This window comes from Trachymyrmex cornetzi, unplaced genomic scaffold (assembly GCF_001594075.2).
Source record: "Trachymyrmex cornetzi isolate Tcor2-1 unplaced genomic scaffold, Tcor1.1 scaffold143, whole genome shotgun sequence".
Lineage (NCBI taxonomy): Eukaryota > Metazoa > Arthropoda > Insecta > Hymenoptera > Formicidae > Trachymyrmex > Trachymyrmex cornetzi.
This window is the reverse complement of record NW_017296016.1, coordinates 203933-219332: the sequence shown is the minus strand read 5'-3', so window position 1 is coordinate 219332 and position 15400 is coordinate 203933. Positions and strand designations below refer to the sequence as shown.

At 33.7% G+C, this 15400-nt stretch overlaps 1 protein-coding gene across 3 annotated transcripts; it reads left to right on the top strand.

Annotated features, from left to right (window-relative positions):
* The first annotated feature begins 237 nt into the window (after positions 1 to 237).
* LOC108757443 (protein gooseberry) lies at positions 238 to 15101 on the top strand. Of its 3 annotated transcripts, none has more exons than XM_018501856.1 (5): positions 238 to 408; positions 5139 to 5319; positions 5873 to 6162; positions 13902 to 14309; positions 14463 to 15101. In XM_018501856.1, the coding sequence occupies exons 1-5, from the start codon at positions 348 to 350 to the stop codon at positions 15005 to 15007; spliced, it is 1485 nt and encodes a 494-aa protein (XP_018357358.1). In that variant the 5' UTR covers positions 238 to 347; the 3' UTR covers positions 15008 to 15101. The 3 variants fall into 3 exon arrangements, 2 of the variants coding, with proteins under 2 accessions (XP_018357358.1, XP_018357359.1); XM_018501857.1 differs by having other exon boundaries at positions 239 to 408; positions 5181 to 5319; XR_001939903.1 differs by lacking the exons at positions 238 to 408; positions 5139 to 5319; positions 5873 to 6162; positions 14463 to 15101 and adding an exon at positions 13414 to 13845 and having other exon boundaries at positions 13902 to 13980.
* The last annotated feature ends 299 nt before the right edge of the window (positions 15102 to 15400 follow it).

The following is a 15400-nucleotide window of genomic DNA, read 5'->3' as shown; positions in this document are numbered from 1 at the left end:
ACAAAGTGATTGTGGCCATTCAGATCGTGGATTGAGGAAAAAGAAGATATGTTCGTGGTTGGGCCCGACGGGCCTGGACTATGAGCAAAATCTCATCCATGGATTTAGTGAATCCGAAGCAAGAACATTGTCTGTTTGTACAAATGTATGTTTAGTGTTTGTCTATGTATCCCGTTTTACAATCGAGTGAATTACAATTAGGATTAAAACGAAACATTTGTGAGATTTATCGGGAGAGAGAATAGTAAAAATATCGTTTTTTACAAAAAACTTAATGAAGTGCGAGATTTACAACATTCGGTGTCGGAACGAATTTGTCGGAACTATTTTGCAGTGGTTCGGTTGAAATGACGGTTACGACTAATTTCTCGATGATGCGACCATGTTTCACTGGATATTCCTTTCAAGGTATGTTGCAGTTGATTAAATATGTTGAATCAATATTTATGTTGGAAAACCGTAGAGTTTGGAACAAATAATTTAATTTCCAACAATTTTACGATCTAGGCAGATCCGCATTATTTTTCATTTATACTTGTTTGATCAAGACTTCTTAAATAGTGTACAGTCATCTTTGTATAATTAATAAAAGTATATAAAAGTATATAAAAATAAACATTTTAACAATAGAAATATTTATTTTTATAACCTTCTTTTATTTTGCAGAATTGTATCTTCATAATTTTAAGTTTGATAAAATTCTATATAGATATCTAGAAAATATTAAATGGAGTAATTTAAGATTAAAAAACGTAAAAACGATAAAGAATGACAATTATTAACAATATATTATTGTCAACAAATGAAAAAAACGCATTATTGGTTATTTATTTTTAACAAAATTTGTATTATAAAAGTAAGATTAATATATTAGTCAGAATTGACTGATTAAATCATTTTTTTTTTTTTGGTAGATTTGAAATGTAACTTCAACAAAAGTTTTATTTAAGAATGAAATGTTAACATCAATTTTCTTCAAAAGATCTGTCTGATATTGACAGTTGCCCTAAAATGAATAGAACAGAGTTGAGTAGATCGTAAATTATGGAGCGTTTCCTGTAGCGCTACAAAGCCTTTTTCTTGACTACCATTGTTGGCCTATTGATATTTTAATTGTACAGCATCTGTCTTTCTTTTACCATTCTATGACATTTTAAAGAATAAGAAATTTTATGAAGATAAAAATGTCTAAAATAAATCATTGCTGGATTTCATATAATTTTAGATAAAATTTTTATATAATTTATGGAAAAAAGACCTAAGATGTAAATGCAAAATCATCCTTTAAAATATATTTTTTATAATTAATTTAAATTGCTGCAGCTGATTTCTATCACAGTTCTCTCTACCTCTTTCTCTCTTGTGTGTATGTGTATGTGTGTGTTGTATTTTTTAAATATATACATTTACAGTACGCGCGTACATATTTATTTGCTTACGTGCATGCTCATTTGTCGTGTGATTATTTATCCTTGCCAGGTTATTTATCCTTGTTAATCTTTTAGCGCTCTAATGTACACTCGATTCTCAAATTTTATCATGAAAAATAATCTTATTTTAGACCGTACATGTGAGAACACTACCAATATGAATTAGAAATTAAATGTCTATACCGGTCAAAGCTGGATCTTTAATGCTTAAATAATTTGATGTGAATTATGCATATACTATATATATATATATATATATATATGTATACATACATACATATATAGTACAGAATACAAGAGATCCGGGTTCGACTCCCGACTGAGGTAATATTTTTCGCAATAAATTTAATTACAGTTTTTCAGCATATTTAATCTTTCTAATACGATGCTTAATTGTTCATCCAATTATAAAAAAAAATTGCTTGTCAATTTAACTTTATTTGTGATTGCAGTTCGAATGGCTACAAATATGGTATATATGTATATATATATATATGTATATATTATACATATAATTCACATTGAATTATTTAAACATTATAAAGATACAGCTTTGACTGATACAGGCATATAATTTCTAGTTATTATAAAAATGCAGAAAGATATTTAAAATTTATTTATTATTATTTTTAAGATATTGCTAGCAATAATAATAAATAAATTACGTTCAGTATTTTTTACAAAATTTTTTAAGCCAGTCATTGTTGCCTTAGAAACATAAAAGTATCTATCCCGTTCCAGAGTTTGTTAAATGATTTCGCTCTATGTATGTATTTGGACTTTGTTAAAATTGTCATTTATTACGTCATAAATTTGAGCGTACCATTGTTCAGCTTTCGAACGTACCCATGCATTTTGCTCTACACAGAATAGAGAAAAATGTGTAAGGATGAAGAAAAAATGTCCTGCGGATATGTCATTTTGTCACGAACGGAAAAACTCGTAGCTAAATCTATCCTGAAGATAATATGTTTAATAACAAGGTCTGCAAAATTAAATAACGCGCTTCGTCAAGTATCTAGACGTGCGGCATCACGAGTGTAATTAGTACGTGTAATTAGTCGCTTGATGATTTACTAGCTGGAAACGAGACGCGAAAGTGTATGCTCGCGGAAATCGCGGCGGTAAATGATGGCGGACGATTAGCACTCAACTCAACGAATGCGCTTCCGTAAAATCCGCGCATAGAAGTTTTCAATGATGGTCATTAATTACTTCATCACGGTGCGCAGAATTTCTTTTTTGCCCCGTGATTCCGTCATTATAATGATTTATGAGACGCGCCACATGGTTTTCTGAGCGGTTGGATGGAGGGGCTTTTCCTCGTTCTTGAAAGCGTATTTTAAGTTAAAATCGAAATTGCTTGAAAGATGTTAAACATTTTGAGTTGAAGGAATCTTCGAATAGTCTCGATTTCTTAATTAAACGATTAATTTATATCGGAAGTCACTTCACGCGGGAGCGCAATCACTATTGGTGCGGTTTATTCGAGCGTCGATTGCACCCGCAGCGATGCATGGCTACGATTATGCAAGCGTTCTGTGCAATCGGATAGCGGTTTCCTTTTTCTGCGGATGCTTTTTACGTTAGTCGAAGTCTGCTTTACTCTTTGTCCTGTGCGACAAAGTGTTTTACGCGGAAAGTGTTTAATTACAAACGAAAGCGTGTGACCGTACTCTGTTGCATTTCCCGTCTCTCGACAATAACAGCGACGGCGATAACGATGGTGCCATCATTTCCATATCTTTTACCGAGCCGCCGTTGTGAAAGTGCAATAATGTACTTACTTATCACGACCGGGATGAAAAAAAAACCGATTAATGCATTTTTCTTATACAATTTATTTACAAGCGACACTTTGCACCCGGATTAGAAAAGTGAAAGCGACGGGGTTAATCATCCGCTTCCTTCTCACCGTAAGTTCTCTAAACAATTAATAACTTATCAATACGATTCAAAACCGCAGAATTAATTGAATCTGCATCAATACGCGCATTTTGACACAAGTATAGATAATACTGTACGCCCGCGCGCGTAGCGTTTGCGTTCTCGCGACGATGTTCCGTCGACGTGGATCGCGCTTTAAATACACTCGCGTGAAATAACAACACTGCCGTATTTATAAATCAGAATTTTAATAACAGAATTGTCAGTACAATGATAAAGCTCAGAACGTAACAAAAAGAAACTCTCGTCCTGTCGATTCCAAATCTAGGCACGGGGAACAACTGACACGCGCTACGTCCCTATCTTCATACGAGCACCTGCGAACTTGAGGAAGTTTCACGGTACAAGGACAATGTTTCGGGTGGCGCGGCCACAACGCAGGCACAACAATACTTAGCGTATGAATGAGTATTAAAATAATTTGCATTTATATTTTTGTCAATTTTAAGAAAATCCTAAAAAGAAGTACGTTTCTTCCATTTTTCATGACTTATTACACTCGTCTAATCTTCTTACGAAAACTCTTCTTTTTTTAATGTTGCGCAAAAATTGAACATCAAATTACATTTTCAAGAAAATATCACATTATAAATAATTATTAAAAATCAAAATTTATAATAATTTATTTGTGTTAAGTTTTATATATTATCGATATAAGCCATTTGGTGCAATCGTAAGAATCAAGGACGTTCTGTTTCGCAGTGCGCTCTCTCAGAGCATCGATTCAAATCCAATTGGAATGAATAAGATCGATAGCTAACATGTCGATTACATTAACAATATACATAACGTGTTGTAACTATAATAAGTACCGCCTTTAACGAATAAAACGCTTCGATCACCGTCTCGCCTGGACGATCCGATTTTTCGTTGTGCTGTCATTGAGATTCCGCTTTTTCATTGATTACCGCGTCTTGTATAAGCGAGCGCGTTTTTCTTTAATATTAAACGTGTGATTGCGTATTTCCTTTTTGCCCGTCTAATTACACAACTCATTCGCTTCGTTATTACTGCCTTTTCTTTCAGTTGTAATTTCGTGTCTGTAAAAGAGATTCTTTAAAACATCGAAGATCAAAAGTAACGAGGATATACCACGAGGAATTACAATTACTTGATTCACTTTTTAAAATTTGCTTTAAAAAACGTGTTCTGAAACCAGTTAAAATTACCAGCAACGACTCTTTCCTAGACCGCGCGTATTCCTTTCTTTATAAATCAGAGCTGAGCGCGTCGTCGTGTAACGCGAAATTAAATAAGCCAAGCAAATTATACGCTATCATTGTTGTATGTCGTAAAACCGTACCGGGATTTATTGGACTTATCAGTAGTTACGGCGTTGTTCATTATACGTTGCAGCCGCCCGCGCTTATAACTCTCTCTTCTTCTCTCTTTCTTTCTCCCCCCTCTCTCTCCCTCCCTTCCTCCCTCCTTCCCTCTCTCTTTTTCTCTTTCTCCTGCTTCGAGAAAAAAAGAGAAAAAAATTAAATCAAGCATGTGGTGCAACGATAAATCCAGACTGCTCTCTTTATACATTGTTCAATAACTGTCCCGCCACCACCTCGTCAACTATCTCTCTCTCTTCTTCCTTCTTTTCTTTTTCTTGATTTCTGATAAATACGGAAATCAAAGGACAATTTCTCAATTTAGTAATTCTATAAAAACAATCAAAATAATAGAAAAAGATAATTTCAAAAAGGGATTGTGATCCTTATTAACATTTGATGTCATTCGTAACGTCTACTTGTGTGTGTGGGATTTCAGTTATGGAAGCGATGAAAGGAGGAAGTGTACCGCTTGTTGCAGACATAGGTTCAATACCGGGTCAGGGCCGTGTAAATCAACTCGGTGGTATCTTCATCAACGGACGACCGCTGCCTAATCATATCAGATTGAAGATAGTTGAAATGGCTGCTGCGGGGGTCAGACCGTGTGTTATATCAAGGTATCAATTTAGAGAATTTTTTGGATAATTTCACAATAACTTTTTAAAATAGAAATATATCCACTGAAAGAACAGTTTTACTAAAGTATCTAAAAATTTAGCTAAGTATGAATCTAAAAATAATTTTGTTGGGCCAATAAAAATAAAGAACATTCAAGCTGATTGCTAACGTTAAAGCTTTTTGCAGTATTCAACTTATCATATTTAGATCTGTTATATTCTATATAATTATAATTATTTCCGTATAATTATTTTATTCTATATAAGGTGTTAAACTTAATTCCTGCCGTTTTTCGTCTCCAAAATTGATTTGTTTCGAAGGGAAGATGAATGAATACCTCAACCAAAGTAATTTCCTCTATTTTCTACTACTTTTTTCCTTATATAATTTTAATTATTCCTATATAATTATTTCGATGGACCAACAAAATTATTTTCAAATCTGTATCTAATTAAATTTTTAAATACTTCAGCAAAATCTTTCTGTGTAAATTTTTGTTTTATAAACCATACATGAACTGATTCGTCTATTATCGCGTCTCACTGAGAATAGACAATTAAGGGTGTCCCATGGGTGCGTTTCGAAGATCCTAAACCGCTATCAAGAAACTGGTAGTATCAGACCTGGAGTCATCGGTGGCAGCAAACCACGTGTGGCCACACCGGAGGTGGAGGCGAGAATTGAAGAGTACAAACGTGACAACCCGGGTATGTTCTCGTGGGAAATAAGAGATCGACTGATCAAAGAGGGCATCTGCGAACGAACCAGCGCTCCGAGTGTGTCCGCAATATCTCGACTACTCAGGGGTCGCGATTCCGAAGACGACGTTAAACTAGGTGACGGTGAGAAGTCATCCCAAAATAACAATCGCTACACAAATAAGCATTAGCAATACGCGTAGCAAGTAATATTCCGTAGGTAGAATTCGGAGTACAGACCTTTGTACATCTCAAGAGATAGAGGAAATATTAGGTATAAAAAAGTTCTTGCTGATTTTTGTTTGTGTCACTATTTTTCTGATTGACAACTAGTGTGTGTATATATATATATATATATATATATATGATACATTACTCGAACTACAAGGTACGCACCCTGAGTTATACAATTTTAAACAGTAAATTTTAATTTTTTTATATTCTTAATATGGTAAAATAAGAACAAATTATTCATGCGTGTTCAAACTTAGTTCTAACGCATTAGAGACCTGTCGAAAAATTTGTATGGCATTTGGGGAAGATGTAATAAAAGAAAAGCTGCTCGAAATTTTTTGGTTTTCCAAAAGTTTGCTTTCAGGTGAAGAGAACCTTGAAGATCTCGATCTGGAAAACCACTTTCCTTGAATAATGAGGATTTGAGAATTGCAATCGAGATAAATTCAAAATTAAGCTGCAGAAAACTAATTGCTAGTACATTTAACATTAATGAAAAAATCATAAAATATGTTTCTTCAGTTTTTCACATAGAAAACTTTTTTGGACACCTGATATATGCATCCGAGAAGAAAAAAAGAAACGAAGAAAATGTTTCTCAAAAATTAATTATATATGTATAATCTTGCACAAATAATTTTATATATTTTTGTACATGTTTTTGTTCAAATCATTTTCCTTATTGAGTTTTTATTAATTGATTAATAGGTTTTAAATATCATTAAAAAAATTGTTTTAGAGACTAAGCAATAAAGGGACTCACGCAACAAAAATCAATTAGGTCTGTGCTCCAAATTTTAGTGTTATTTATAACATTATGATAAGAAAATTTTCTGTAGCGAAAAAATTTAACACCTCATACGGAATTATATTTTAAGACATAAACAAAACAGCTTGTCTCTCATGTTATATCTTTGATAAAAATATCTGCTTCGCAAATTCTTTGAAATTTCTTCGATCGTTAAAGCGGTGGTAGATTTTTTAAGAGTATGTCCATCGACCCTCTCGGCTGCCCAAGTTCTTTCTCGCGTTCTAACGGAGATTGATGATAGTCGGCGAATTGGCGAATCGGCCTGACACCGAGTATCCTTGCATGGAATTGGATTATAATGACATCGATTCGTATATGAGAGACCGTACTTGTGGTCATTCGTTATGTGCTTCTTAAAATTGAATCAGTCGCTTTTCACGTTTCTTGCGCCCTCGCAACACTCCAAGGTACATAATTTTGTAAAAATTACATGCGTCGAAGAAAAAGAGTCTGAGGAAGTAACGATTAGCTAGTCACGAAAAAGATTTCCGCTTTTTAAATTTGACTAACTACTTGCGTTCGAAGAACTGTTTCTTTAGAATTTGCCTGGAGAAAATAAGAATGCAGATGGTTTTGCTTCGTTGTTCTGTGTTACTTCATTTAATTCCATTCAATTTATCTTATTTTCAAAGAAACTTTAAAATATATTTTAGGTATCATGAAAAGCGTTTTAACCAGTTCCCTTACAGAAAAGTCCAATTCAATATTAAAAAATAATGATTAATTACTCATTCATTACTCAAAATTTGAAAGCATTGAATAACAAGGTTTTTAATACTCAAAATAAAGTAATTAATCACTACTTTTCAGTATTAAATTTCTATAAAAGTTGTGACCCGCCGTTCTTTTGTTCGCATGAATTATAGATTGTATTCTCTCTAAATTCTTTGGAATGGAATCTCACTTTTGAAAAAAAACAACTTAAGTTTCAATATTTAAGAATGAGATTTCACTCTACTACGAAGTGAGATTCACTCTAAAAGTTTTACACAGTCTCCTAAATCTTAAAAAATTTATTATTTCATGTAACACCAGTTGTCCCATAACATATACGCGAACGTACGTTGAACACCCACTATTGACCCACTTAAATCCACAGAAATCCGAAAACACCGTGAATGCGGAGGATTTTGCGTGGTGAAAGGATCTCGCATCCGCGATACGCCTCATCACCTGGCCCACACGATGGACCACCGTGTGGAACCTATTCGCTTGGGCAACGGTGAATGAATAAATTAAATGTTCGCGTATTAATCGATCGTGCTGGCGTTTCTCGGCCTCAGAAATTGCCGGTTCGCCTCCGGTGCGCCGTGGTCGGATCGCCTCTCTCCAGTAGCCAGATCGGCTGCAACCGTTCGACGGGCTCTGTAATTTTCTCGCCGCTCGGTACATGCCCACGTGTGTACGCGCGAGCTTGGTATTGCAGGTTGTATGTAAAGGTGTGGACCTTATACGCGTGCAAATGTTGATCGTCATCGAGAAAATCAACGATCGATGAAGGACGCGTGTACCGACTCACGAATGAATTAAGATTCTTTTCTCTTTGCTTTTTCTTCAAGTTTATAAAATAAAAAATACATAAATGCTAAAAAAAAGATCATTTTAACTCTCTGGAGCTGACGTCAAAAGCTATAACATATAGTTATTGACACTTGGTTTGTGAGACCTATAATATATGTTGATTAAAATTATTAAAAGTACTAATTAATTTTCAAGAGCTAAAATGACATATCAAAAATAATGATACTAAGCTTTATTTAAAACGAAAAGGACTATATTTATATTTTAACTTAAATTTAAGACTATTATATATATATAAATAATTTCAAGACAGTTATTTGAACTGGAGATTATAAAATTTGATCGAATATAACCTTTTTTATTTGTGTTGAACATTTTTCGGTCAATTTTCACTTAATAGATTTACTTTAATAGTATAATCCAAATTTTTGCAGATGTGATATAAAGAAAATTGCATTGTTTAATATTGTTCATGGCAATGGCTACAGTAATAGATAAGAATAAAGAGATAAATTCAAATAGAGTAATGTAACTTTTTATCTCAACATTACTTCAGAAATGCTATTGTATTGAATCGAACAAAAGTTTATAGCGCTACTTTACTTGTCTCGTGTCTACAAATTTTTAAAAAAATTTGGCAATTATATTATTCGATAAAACAAAGTTTCGGCTTTAACAATCCATTTTTTTAATTGTGGTGCAATAATTGTTGGCGGAATTGAGCAATCAAAGTTAAAATTCTCTTTTTATTTACTCCGTGATAATTCAGTAATGAAAAATCTTAATGACATTTTTAAAAAACGATTTTGTAGGGAATACTTTCACCTTAAAAAGTTGAAAATTTTCGCAAGTTTTTTTAGGCGCGTAACAGGCCCATGAAGTGAGAAGAAAATTTTTTATTTTGTTCATTTTATAATTCTCTATGCGTAAAAATTATCAAATTCACGGAAACTCCAAAGATATAGTAACTTTTCGAAAGATTTTACAAATTAAAGATTTTAAGTTTCAGAATTCTTTCCTTATATTTAAATTTCATTAATTTTTAACAAAGTTACAGCTACTTAAATTTCGAAATTTGTAATACTACAAACTTTTATTCTGATTTTTGATCCAATATTTTTATGTATCAGAATCTTGTTATTCAAACAATCACTGCAATGAGTTCAACAAAGCTAACTCACCGTCAGTTCCAACGAGTTAAAAAGAAATGTTTAGCTATATATATTACAGTAATCAAAATACATATAAACCGTAATTAAAAGGGTTTAATGAGCTTAAAAATATACGTATATCTGAAATATATGTATCAGTTTGACAGATATTGATAAGTAATTGCCATATTTGTGGGAAGTTAAGGACAAGGAATTTCTGTGTTATGTATCACAAAGAAATTCTCACCAAACACGGATACAAATTAGTACTGAGGTGGAAAGGAGGGACGTCTTCCTACTCTGCTGACAAGAAAAATGAATTGTGTACAGACACGAATTTATCCTGAGATCATCCGAGGAGCTGCTAAGCCGGCAAAGATGAAAGGAACCACAGTTGAAAGGAGGGGAAAGAGGATTCTTGCGTATGTAAGTCGATCGCTCTGACGGTCGGGCGCCCGTCGAAAAAATAGAGAAACTGGGGCAGAAATAACACAACCTCACAGAGGGGTGAAGAATGAAAAGGGACACCGTCTATTAATCGCCCACGAAGTTGTGAACATACGAGTAGGGCTGCCGTAGGTGTCGAGATGAAGTGACGCCTATGTTAACCGAACGTGTCGGATTGTTTTTTTCGCATATAAAATGCATCGCACGCTATAGATATGCGTGTAAGTCGAGGTGTCAACTTTAGGCGAGAAAGGTATACGACATTCTAACGAATGTTGGAGGTTAAACGCCACGAAAGTGAATGATGAAGGTAGATCTCGTATATACAGTGAGAGCAAAAAGGAAATTTGTTACAAAAAAAAGCCTTATTTGTAGAAAATAAACATTAATTAGCAATTTTATACAATGAAAACATTCTGTTCTAACATAAACAAATGAGCTTTGCATATATTCCTGATTTATTCCTGAAGCTAAATTTTTCGTCTGTATGAATACTTTTTAAGCATTCAAACAATACATATTTTTAATTTTCGCTTATTTTTCAGATGATATATTTAGTATAATTAATTTTTTACCATTTTTTTGGTATATATAATTTGAAGAAACATACAGTCTATTTTATTCTTTATGAATAAATTGTTAATTATCCAACAAGAAATAATCGTCAATTAAACGTCGAATCGACATCAAATTGATGTTGAAATCATCAATATTTATATTGATTCGACATCAATTCGATGACTCATTTGCTGAATAATATTTATTTTTTAAAAATAAAGTGTTTTTAAAAATATTTTCTTTGTACGAATACTTTTCGCATTCACTGTATGTATCGCAGGAAATGGAAGTAACATGTTACTTGTAACGTCGTTACCATTCCAATTATTTTTATGATAACGTACTGGTAATGACATTAATTTTTTTTTATAACTGTAACATAGTTATATTTTTTTGTAACAACAATGAATTTTACAATTACTTTTATCATTACTTTTTATCTTTTAAATCTATTTATAATAAAAGTTTTTATATATTCAATCTTTAATCTTTGGCCAACCTTTATAATTTTTTCTTACATCAAAACAGTTTTTTAAGTAATATTTTAAGATCAAGATACTAATACGGCTCAATCTGTGATTAGTTTGTAACGTCTTAAGAATGCCATAAATCACAAAGCTGTATTAACAAACTGTAAAACAAACTTTATAAATACTGAGAATACCGATTTTTAAGTTTGATGGAAGAGATGTCATGTACTACAAAATTTGTTGTGAAAAATATCACTTTACCGGATTGTGTTTTAAGACTGAAAATTTAATTGACACGTCGTTTGTAGAACGACATGTATAAAATATGTAACATGTATAAATTTATTCTGAAATATTATGTACAAAACTGTAGCGAAAAAACGAAAAAGCAATTTCATTTCTTATAATTGGTGTTTTCACACATCGATCTAGTACTTGATTAACGAGTAACGGCATGGTTGTATCCAGGGGAGGATTTGGGGGTTCGAATCCCCCCGAAATTTTGTATTAACCATTTCATTTTGAGAGCGTCCCGCTAGCGTACATCTTGATAGCACACATCCACTCACATCGGTCGATACCTATAAATAAGTTTTCACTGCTTTACTAATGAGAATATTTTATTTTGAATTAACCAATTAACGATGTATGGGGGGGGGGGGGGGGGGTTTCAATCAACCCAGGAATGTACCGTGCACCAATCGAAATGTCAACTAAAAAAATAAGAATTTTGCTACTGTACTAAAAAGAACGTCACTGCACCAATTTTGTTATTGTAATTTACAAACATTTGTTTATAAATATGATAATTTTTAACATTAATGAATTCCATTTGAATATTTTTACAACTTTTAATATCTTCTCCTACCTCATTTTAAAGAGGAAACAAATTATGTTTTGTACATCATGTAACTTTTACTTCATTTTTTAAAGAATTTTTTTTAAGAAAGGCAATACGGCTACAAGAATATATCATTATATTATAGCGTATATTCTGTTTTTCGCGTGGAACCAAAAATTTACGAAAATTTTCTGTACGAATCCCATATTTTGTCAAAACTCGAACGAACAGAAGTATTAAAAATTACTTATATATAGTCTCATAACGAGAAGAAAAAAATATTTTATGTAACAGTAAAAAACTCACACAAAGTCAAAAGTTGTATGTTCTTTACATTTAAAAATGAAAGAAAGAAGTTCGATAGAACATGTACAGCCGGTCACAGAAAGGTTGCAATACTTTTTTTTCGATGGATTTCGAAATACAGTTTGCTCACCGAGCGATTGGTTCTTACTTACGGATCTAACAATTTAGGTTCAAGGCTGAATTTCGAAACCCATAAAAAAAAGTGTTGCAACCTTTCTGTGACCGGTTGTACATCGCCAATTCAAAATAAAATATTCTCATTAGTAAGCAGTGAAAAATTGTTAGACACTAACTGATGTGAATGGATGTGTGCTATCAGGATGTGTGCTAACGGGACCTTCTCAAAATAAAATAATTAATAAAAAATTTCGGGGGAGAGATTTGAACCCCCAAAGCCACCCCCTTAGATACGACCATGACTTTATCAAATTCATCTCTTTCATTTTTAATTGTAAAAAATATACAACCTTCCTTTTGACTTTGTGTGAGTATATTGCTGTTACATAAAATTTTTTTTTCTTTTCGTTATAAGACTATATAAGTAATTTTTAATACTTCTGTTAGTTCGAGCATGCAATAACAATATTAAAGAATTAAACATTTAGTAACTTGTAGTAACTGTATTGTCCTTTTTTAAAAAAAAGTCTTTAAAAAAATAAATAAAGTTACATCCTGTACAAAACGTAACATTTTTCTTCTTCAAAATGAGGTACGAGAAGACATTAAAGGCTGTAAAAATATTTAAAATATTTAAAATATTTAAAAATGAAATTCATTAACGTTAAAAATTGTTGTAAATGTCACAACAATAAAATTAGTGTAGTGAAATTTTTTTCGATACAATAGTAAAATCTTCCTCTTTTTTGTCCTCATTCAGTTTGCCGCATGGTATATTCTTGAGTTGATATAAAACCTCCTTGAAAAAATTCCATGATATACACCCGATGAGTAATGGTAACTAATTGCTTTTAAAAAATAACTTTCCATTCCTCCGCTAGCAAATCGTACAATATTAGCCACAATACTCATTTCGTCTTGGCGTTTCGTCGGAAGGAAATGATTACTTGCGAAGTCCTGGTGGAACTTTCGTCGAAGTTATTTCTGACCATTTATCGCACGTGGATGTGGCACGATTATGGACTCAGGTTTGTTGGATCACGTCGTCGCTAATACTATTTCCATCCGCATGCAGAGAGGTGTCGGTAAATTCAAGAAGCACGACAAAGAGAAAAAGCAAACAAGAGAGAATGAGAAAGAGACAGAAAAAGAGAACAGAATGACCCGCAGGCGAAGGTGGATGAAAAAAAGGCACGACGACGGGCCGGGAATAGAGTCCGTGTCGAATTTGCAGCCAAGACGCGGCCCGTCTTGACGTCGGGTGTCGTCGCCCGATTAGTCGCGCACCATGTAAACTTGAGCCCCAAGAACGGTCCCGACGACAATCCCGAAATACACATAGCGACAGATTATAAATTTTGGCACTATTATGTAAATGTATAAATTACATCTTATTCTTTTTTCAATTTTAATATGTCTTTTTGTAGGAAAAACGAGTTCCGGATCCGACTGCGAGAGCGAACCAGGGATTACACTGAAAAGAAAACAGCGCAGAAGTAGGACGACTTTCACGGCTCACCAATTGGATGAGTTGGAACGAGCATTTGAGAAGACTCAATATCCTGATATCTATGTCAGGGAGGAACTTGCCCAGAGGACAAGATTGTCAGAAGCTAGGATTCAAGTATGGTTTAGCAATAGAAGAGCTAGACTACGGAAGCATATCTCTTCGTCAACGTCTACTGGATACGTCAGTTCTGTAGCTTATCCGACAAGCTATGTTATTCATCCACCGGCACCGCCTCCTCACGCAGGAGCCGCCGTACCACCAGGTCATCCGCATCAGCATCCGCATCCTCAAAGTCTGCCAGATGCGTCGTTCTCTTCCAGTCAAGGTATGTATGCATATATTATGTTTATATACCTTAACCTTAATCGATAACAATAAACATATTATTTCTACTTTAACTTTACTACTGTACTAATTTACTCATTTTTATCATAAAACATAATACAAGAACGAGATGATCTGTTACTTTCTATTTCAGTTTCCGAATTATATTCGTCTCATGCATCAGTAACTCATCAATTAGAACCAGCGACACGACTATCATCGACCGTTGGATCAACTTCGACTTATAGCTTCCCGGCCACAGTTACTTATCCCAATCTATCCGTATCGTCCAGCTATCAGCAAACAAGTAATCAACAACTACCGCCGCCTTCGAACTCTCTCGTCACCATGATGGGACCGAATTCAGGCAATTCGACATCCGCTCCCGATCAATTGGCTTCGTCGGAACTCCCTATCAGCTCGGTTTCACCTCCTCAACAGCAGCAGCAGCAGCAGCAGCAACAACAACAACAACAACAGCAACAGCAAACGCAACAGACTAATCAAGGAACTACATCGCCATCATGGAATCTTGCAATAACTGCTAGCGGCAGTAGAGTCAATCTATCAAGTCCTCCAACAAGCCTGCAACAATCTCACGTCTATAGCGCACACCCTCATCAAGCTTTTGCTAGCCCTTATACTGTGCAGAGCTTTCAACAACCACCTAGGCCAGCGCCACAGACCTTCTGGTATTAAAGTATGAAATAGTTAAAATAAGGAGCATCAAACGCTTCTTTTTTGCAAAGATAAAATTTTCAATCGTTATTATTGTATCGATAGTTAATATTCAAAGGAGACTGCTTACATTGAAGATTGTTTCTCTTATTTTCATTTTTGCAATGAAAATTCATTTTTATGTAAAAATGAAAATAAGAGAAACAATCTCCAGTGACCTTGATCTTAACGAATGTTATTCAGGACATGATCCTGAAAAATGTTCAAGAGGTTTTAACCGTCGATCGGACACTTTGCATGATGCTAATGTCGACGGTATTGTAACCTTCAAGCCTTATAATTCGAAAAGTACTTCATGAAAAAATATTTTATTATAGTGTTTTGGAAAGCTCTCCAGGTGTGCTATAAGAATAT

What these genes read in the sequence shown, in the direction of transcription:
- LOC108757443 (XM_018501856.1), top strand. Translation starts at nt 348, where the DNA reads ATGACGGTTACGACTAATTTCTCGATGATGCGACCATGTTTCACTGGA. An exon ending in AGACCGTGTGTTATATCAAG is followed by an intron (nt 5,320 to 5,872) that starts GTATCAATTTAG and finishes CACTGAGAATAG; the next exon opens with ACAATTAAGGGTGTCCCATG. An exon ending in GTCGTTCTCTTCCAGTCAAG is followed by an intron (nt 14,310 to 14,462) that starts GTATGTATGCAT and finishes TTTCTATTTCAG; the next exon opens with TTTCCGAATTATATTCGTCT.